The sequence below is a fragment of the Spinacia oleracea genome, chromosome 1 (genome assembly GCF_020520425.1).
Source record: "Spinacia oleracea cultivar Varoflay chromosome 1, BTI_SOV_V1, whole genome shotgun sequence".
Classification (NCBI taxonomy): Eukaryota; Viridiplantae; Streptophyta; class Magnoliopsida; order Caryophyllales; family Amaranthaceae; genus Spinacia; species Spinacia oleracea.
This window is the reverse complement of record NC_079487.1, coordinates 125,124,584-125,132,703: the sequence shown is the minus strand read 5'-3', so window position 1 is coordinate 125,132,703 and position 8,120 is coordinate 125,124,584. Positions and strand designations below refer to the sequence as shown.

The following is an 8,120-nucleotide window of genomic DNA, read 5'->3' as shown; positions in this document are numbered from 1 at the left end:
TCAACTCCAATAAATTCTTCGTACTCATTAGAAATCGCTGTAAATTATAAATATAGATGTACAATTCACCCTCTTTTATATATTTTTTGCTTATATATATAAGTTTTTTTGGTGCACAATTATCAATAGTTCACAAATTTTGTGTATTGACAAGCGTAAAACTTCAAAGATTGCTAACAAAACTCACCCTCTTTACTCCATTTTATTTCTGAAATTCTACCGTTAGTTGACGTGGATACTAGTCTACTATACCATCAAGTAGTAGCAAAATAGAAAGATTTCAGATAGCATACGGTTTGTTCATCTTCTTCTTTCAGCTGGATAAGATCCTCTCTTCTCTATCCTTTTCAATGGAAGCTGCTGCCGCACTACATTTCACAGCACTAGCGCCACCTTCCCGCCAATTCTTGTCCGCCGCAAAAACAACTGCCAACTGTCCCTCTTCTTCGTGGACTGGTTCGACTCTCGCCGTCGGCCTCTCCTCCCGAAACCCCTTCACTGTAAGCTCTCACTTTTCACAATTTCCAATGGTTTTGAACTTTTGATTTTAACTTTTAGGGATTTTATTGGTTATGATTGAAGAATTTTGGGGTTTGATTGACAGAGGGAGTTATGGAGGGCAGTGAATTCGAAGGCAGTGACTACAACAAGAGACATACGAGGGGTTATAAGTGCGGAGATGTTCGGGCAACTTACCACTGGCCTCGAAGCTGCGTGGTCTAAACTCCGAGGCCAAGGTACTTTATTTATTCGTCAAAATTTTGCAACTAAAAGAGAACTACTCCGTAAACAATAGTTATTTGCCGTTAATTTTTCTAATTTAATTTAATTAGCAAGGTTGGCTTTGGTTTTGAATTTGTTTTATCATGTTGATATTCTTAGTCATGCGATGTTGGGACAATTTGACAATTATTTCGGAATTCAAAACCATTATACCAATTGGCAATTCCCTTGTTATTGCCAATTAAGGGTAGCATGCTACACATTATATTGATAGAGATTTGAGGGGGATGGGTTTTTGTTTGCCTCGAATAAGTTCAGCCACTGCCTTGTTTGGTTGTTGTTGAGTTGCACAACTACCTGTTGCTGCTTAAATGATTAGACCAATTTCCTTGTTATTTCTTATGAGGGTAGCATTCCATACATGTTGTGTATGGATAAGGATTTCAAGAGACCGGCTAGCCGGGTTTTCGTTTCCCTCTAAATAGTTATGCCACTGCCTTGTTTGGCTATACTAATGTAAGTTACGCGTAGTTGGACAACTATTGTTTCTTTGTTATTGCAAATAAGGGTGGCCTGCTATATAAAGATTCGAGGGGGCCGGGATTTGTTTGCCCCGAAAAAGTTCAGCCGCTGCCTTGTTTGGTTGTTGCAAACTTGTAATGTAAGTGATGTAACTCTTAGATTTGGAAGAAGTGAGGTAGAGTTGCACAACTACTTGTTGCTGCTTTGATAATTGAATGTAATGTCGCTAGGCTAGAGAGGCTTCTTATGATCTGCTATTGTTTGAATGATGTCCTGTGTCTCTTCCTCACTTGTCTGGTGTGCTAAAGTCTGAAGATATGAAAGTATAGTTAATTCGTGTTGTTTGGATACATAAAGTGCTTCTCATGTATATAAATCATCGGTGTGATAAGAGATGAAGTTAATGCAACCCTTGTTCTTTTTATCTTTTTTCGACAGAGGTTCTGACTAAAGAAAACATTGCGGAACCTATGCGAGATATCAGAAGAGCTCTCTTGGAAGCGGATGTAAGTTTCTTGTCAGTTGAGTAGTAAATGTTGACTGATAGCATGCTGGATCCTGGATAACATGGTTTTATGTTGTATCATGTCATGACAGGTGAGCCTTCCAGTTGTAAGAAGGTTTGTTCAGTCTGTAAGTGATCAAGCTGTTGGAGTTGGAGTCATCCGAGGAGTGAAACCTGATCAACAATTGGTTAAAGTACGATCTGCTGAACTTATGTTTTTGAAGTCCACCCCTTTAGCTACTTTTAAGTATCTTTCCCTTTCTTTTTATCTTGTTTTTAACATGTTCTTATGTACTGAAGTGTTCATCACACGCTTGACTCTGAATAAATAGAAACAATGAAGGCTTTATTTTATGGTTCGTTCATTTTATGCACATAATATCCTTCATTGATATTGTAACCTAGCTGCATGATTACTGCTGCAGATTGTGAGGGATGAACTTGTAAAGTTAATGGGCGGAGAGGTTTCTGAGCTCGTTTTTTCGAAATCTGGTCCCACTGTAATATTATTGGCAGGATTACAAGGGGTTGGGAAGACAACTGTTTCAGCCAAGTTGGCCTTTTATCTTAAGAAGCTGGTATGTAAATGAATCTTTCTTCCTCAAGCTTACTAATTACTTCTTTTGTATTGCACATTCTTCCGTTGTGCTAATGTGTGGAAAAATTGTGGAATTTTTATGTGCATTCAGGGGAAGAGTTGCATGCTTATTGCAGGAGATGTTTACAGACCTGCAGCAATTGACCAACTTGTGATTCTGGGAAAGCAGGTAATGACCTACAATTCCCTTTATTATGTGTGGTTCTCTAATCTCTTTCAAATATCTGATGAGTACCAACATTTCAATTTCTTGTACCGTCTGGTATCCAAATAACCTTTGTTAAGGCGCAATGAAGAGATTTAACTCTAAAATCTCAATGTTGTTAATATTTTTTGTTTGTGTGTGAAAACATGCTACAAAACAGTTGAATGTTCCAAGAGAAAACTTACTACATTACTAGTGAAATTCAATTTGCCGAATTATGCTCTTCCATTTCTGACATGTTGGGACTTAACTAGATGAGTTGATATTGATGAATTCAGTAGTCACCATAAAACTTACATGGTTACATTGCATGCTCAGATGCTTCTTACCCCCTTAACCCATACATTTTTATAGGTACCTCTTACCTGAAGACTATCTTAGATATTTTCTATTGTAAAATTTTGTACTGTTTGGTATTGAGTTATAGATGCAGAATATGAAACGATATATTGACATGCTTCTCATTATCCCGTGGAAGTGATCAAACTTGGAAAAACTAATTGTTTTGTGAATTTAGCATATGTTTGGAATCTTTCCCATTTGATGATGGAAACATAGATATCCCTTATTCAAGTACTCATAAAATAGGTAATTTAGTAACACAATCTATCGCATGCTTACACAACAACAGCGAATTGCATGTTGAATCCCGTTAGAGTTTAGGATAGGCGGACTAGTGGCCTAGTGTTATCAAGATTAATGCACCCTTTACCCCCTTGTCAGTAAGGATGGTTGTTCTTTAAAAGATCCTTAAATAATGACAGAAGTTGAAAGAGAAGATAAAACAGTGCTGTGATAGTCCTGGTACTGATATAAGCTGCTCTTGGATTTTGAGCAAGGTCTTTGATATTCTGCAATGAGCTATTTTAATCTACTTTATTTGGTTGGTTCTGTGAAACTTTAGGGTTTTGCATTTGTTTCTTTGATTTCCAATAATCTACTGTTTCAAGTTATAATCACCATATCAGCTTTCTCTGTGTAAATGAAGTAAATTCACTCTCATGTTTATCCTCAAGCTTGTGACAGGTGGATGTGCCTGTCTATACAGCAGGTACTGATGTTAAACCTTCAGATATAGCTAGGCAAGGTTTAGCGGAGGCCAAAAAGAAGAATCTTGATGTAGTTATAGTGGATACTGCTGGTAGACTTCAGGTGATGTTGCTTTTATGCAATTCCATGATCTAGTTGCTATTACATGGTTGGCTTCATGAACTAGACTTATCTGTAACTTCAATTTTGCCAGATTGACAAGGGAATGATGGAGGAATTGAAAGAAGTGAAACGAGTAGTCAATCCTACTGAAGTTTTGCTGGTTGTAGATGCAATGACTGGTCAAGAAGCTGCAGGTGCAGAAATTTCTGTTGCTTGTTTTATCTATGTATTCCATTTAACTCATTTGTAGCTACTTTTGCCGGGCAAGAAATTATTTGACTCTATAAAGTTCACTTTTGGGATTTATATCCATGTTTATTTAGGATAATGAAGGTAATAGGCTGTTGATGCCTAGTTTAACACTCCCTTTTTCGTGGGTTGATTTGAAAATGCAGCTTTAGTCACAACGTTTAATCTCGAGATTGGTATTACTGGTGCTATCTTAACAAAGCTAGACGGAGATTCTAGAGGTGGGGCTGCTCTCAGTGTCAAAGAGGTAATGATGCCTATAAAATGTATGCTTAAAGTCTTCTATCAAAAGAGAGCTTCTTCTTATTTTCCTAATGCAACATCTAAGTGCAATAATATATGTCAATATCAGCCATCATGTTTCACCGAATCGTATTAAGTAATGAGTTAACGAATCTCCTTTTATTGGTCATTGGACGTCTCAATTGAATTCGTCGTAGCACTCCCTTATTTCTCGAATTAGGAAGATTTTATGAGATAATTTTCTTTCACTTCACATTATGCTGGTCTGGGTTTGAAGTGAATCTTGTAATACTCCTTCAAATGGAACATGTATTACTCGTTAAATGCTTCCAGTTCAAGGTTTTGAGTTGGTGATGCACCCTATAAGGAAGGAACTCACAAGAAGCATTTTTTTTGTGAACCCTTGTGTATTAGAGCAACTTTTAACTCCCATTTTAGTATTCTGCATATATTCAGGCTTGCAACTGGAATTAGCTCGAATGCTTATATGTCCTCTTCTGTATTTACACCCTATCTTTAGAGTATAATCCACATGTGAGCATTGGGCAAGTTATCCCACATTGAAGAAATAGAGTGATATTGGCTAAATATAAAATTGGTGGATTACTCCACCTATCACAAAATTTTAGATTTGGATAGAACCCTGTCAGGCTTGTATGTTGTCATACTCTCCTCACACTATGTTACTCCAACTTTTCATTTGACATTTAGACACTTTATATTTTGACCAAATTCATGAATTTTTACACAAGATGGCAAACCATTGGGCACATACTTGTGTCTGATACTTCTAGCTGAGTCCGGATCACGTAGTGTTGACATGCCGATAGTTGAATCTTTGTCACTCATAGTTCATGCAATAATGTTTAAGTCTCTTGGTCTCGGATAAATTTTCTGCTGATTATAAGTTCATGTGCGGCTACTGTAGTTGATTTTTCATTAATTTCAGGTGTCAGGAAAGCCAATCAAGCTAGTAGGCCGAGGAGAGCGCATGGAGGATCTTGAACCTTTCTACCCAGATCGTATGGCAGGACGCATATTAGGGATGGGAGATGTTCTTTCATTTGTGGAGAAAGCACAAGAAGTTGTAAGTGTCATACATCAATATGGTTTATTTTACACTTCTTGATGGTTTTAATTCAACATGGCATCATAACCATCTTTAGATGCAACAAGAAGATGCTGAAAACCTTCAGAAGAAGATCATGAGTGCAAAGTTTGACTTCAATGACTTCCTAAAGCAAACTCGTGCAGTTGCCCAGATGGGTTCCGTTAGCCGGGTTATTGGGATGATTCCAGGCATGGCTAAGGTAAGAAAAGAGAAAGCTGTTCGGTTATGAATCTATACAGATTTTTTTTTTCATTCTCTACACTCCGTCGAGGACATGAGATGTATGAAGCTAAGCTTTTTCCACCGTCTTACCCATTTTAATTTTATTTTGTGACTTCAGGTTACTCCTGCACAAATTCGAGAAGCAGAAAAGAACTTGGTTGTAATGGAAGCAATGATTGAAGCAATGACCCCAGGTCCTAATTTAATTATCCATGGACTTTATATGCATGCTTTAAATGGTTTTTTCATCTCCATTCTCTCATATTTTGTTCCATATACTGGCCCTGTACTTCTGAGAAGTCATCCAAACAGCCAGAACCTTTCTTGCAGATATTTGTTTTTTCCCCTAACTGTGCGAACTTGCTTTAAATGGATCCAATGAAAGGCATTTGTATGCTCATGTCCCTGATTAGTGCTTAACTTAGAGTCACTTTGCAGTTTTTACTTCCTTGAATACTTGATTGGCTAAGAAGGCCTCACCAAGATGAAATCTCTATTTGGAGTCTTTGTGGGATGAGTCTTTTTTTCTCTATGGTGTAATCCTATGAGTATGTTTCTTGGCTTACATGCTTAGTTTAGCCTGATATTCGCTGTGAGTAGCATGCTATTTTCTTTCAGGTTCAGATGATGGATGTTATATTTAAATGTTAAGAGTGGTAGAACTCAGTTACGCAGAAATACTTGATCCCGTTTAACAGTGATCCCTTCTCATCACTTGTGTGTTTGGTTTATATGTCATTCTAATGTTTTCAAGCTGCTTTCTGTGTTCACAGAGGAAAGAGAGAAACCAGAACTGTTGGCTGAATCTCCAGTAAGGAGAAAGAGGGTTGCCAAAGATTCAGGGAAAACTGAACAGCAGGTAAATTGCAAAGCAAATTATCTACGAGAGCAATAGTTTGGTTAAAAATAGCATTTCAAACTGGATTTATTTCTTTTTTCTTTTTTTGAGGGAGGATTTATTTCATTTTCATGATCCAGGTTAGTCAGCTTGTGGCTCAAATTTTCCAAATGCGTGTCCGTATGAAGAGTCTAATGGGTGCAATGGAAGGTGGATCTATTCCTGCCCTTAGCAATCTTGAAGAGTCCCTCAAATCCGAACAACAGGTTTCACAAAAATCTTTATTCTAATATCTCTAGCCTTCATACCTTGTATTCTCCTATTATGTCATGTTAAACTCGAGAATCCTGTAAATGGTCTGTTCAAAGAGGTGCCTCAATGCTTACATTAAATCAGAACTTTGATTTCAGAAATTACAAACCCTATTATGCTTACTCATGTGATCTGTTTGCCTCAGTTTTTTCTGCAGCTTTTTTAAAAACTGTAAATTCCTGTGTTTTTTTTTCTTCTTCCTGTTGATTGGATTGAGATAAGTGTTTAATTGATTCTTCCATTTAACTCTTTCTGGATTTCTTTCGGTAGTAAAAGGTAAAACTCAAGTCATATTGTATTACCATGGACATTGTGATGAATTTTTTTGTACAAAATTAGATATGATGTTAGTCTGAATTATAGTGTACTGATTGGTGTGGTCTCTCTTCTCTGATAGGCTCCACCAGGAACTGCAAGGAGAAAGAAAAGATCGGTGTCACGAAAGCAATATGCAGGTTCAGGTTCAAACAGACCTAGTCCTCGTGGCTTTGGATCAAGTAACTAATTGAAAATCTAGCATGTAGGAACTCTAAACATAAAGTCATGCACCAAAATGCTTATCAGCATTTGCCTCAAGCGTCTGCTCTGAATTGTCAACTCCAAGAATTTCCGCCCTTGCCTATTAATACGAAATATTGTAATTGAAATACATGGTGTGTTATGCACACAATTATGTTATTTTTGACGGTGAGAAACTAGCCAAGGAGAGTTCTTGTCAATGGACATGTACAATGAGAAAACTCAATGCTTGTCTATCATGTAAGAAGTATAATACTTTCTCCGTCCCGAAATACTCGCAACGGTTTGACTTTTTGCACTATTCACATAATTTACTTTGACCCTATTTTATTTATAGTATATGAAAATAAGAGTTAGCATATAATATATTGTTGGCTTCATCTTAATATATATTTTCAAAATATTAATATTTTATAAGTTTTTATAATATATAATTGAAGATATTGATGGTCAAAGTTGTGCATTGGCAAGCGTGTTCAATCAAACCGTTGCGAGTATTCCGGGACGGAGGGAGTATTTCAGAACATGTGTAGAGTGCTCACTTTTTATGTGATTGATAAACGAGCAAATATGACCACGCATAAACGAATACAGACTCTGATTTGTTATTAAGAAGTCAATTTGCTTGCTAACGTGAATGATAATAGGTTGAGAATTTTGTTAGAAATGGACATGGTTAAGGAATTTGACAATCTTTTGACATTTTCTATGAAAATTGTTCTTTAATTTTTTTTTTTTGGGTGTAAGCACCCGGTTCACCCTTAAGGATAATCCAGAGTCGGGGCGAGTTCTGGGTGGATAAGTTCCAGTTCCCTCCCAATTGTTGTTGCAGGGGATCAAACACGAGTTCTCTCTATCAAGTTCAGCCCCAGTCACCACTGAACCAATAGACAATTGGTTCTTTCTAATTGGATATTATGT

At 37.0% G+C, this 8,120-nt stretch overlaps 1 protein-coding gene across 1 annotated transcript; it reads left to right on the top strand.

Annotated features, from left to right (window-relative positions):
- The first annotated feature begins 270 nt into the window (after positions 1-270).
- On the top strand, positions 271-7,509 carry LOC110784517 (signal recognition particle subunit SRP54, chloroplastic). The gene is made up of 15 exons (XM_021988980.2): positions 271-500; positions 605-737; positions 1,684-1,751; positions 1,843-1,944; positions 2,176-2,328; positions 2,440-2,517; positions 3,580-3,705; positions 3,797-3,899; positions 4,101-4,201; positions 5,147-5,284; positions 5,364-5,507; positions 5,649-5,724; positions 6,304-6,389; positions 6,509-6,634; positions 7,078-7,509. Exons 1-15 carry the CDS (start codon positions 351-353, stop codon positions 7,183-7,185), a joined length of 1,692 nt encoding a protein of 563 aa, XP_021844672.1. The 5' UTR covers positions 271-350; the 3' UTR covers positions 7,186-7,509.
- Positions 7,510-8,120: the final 611 nt, after the last annotated feature.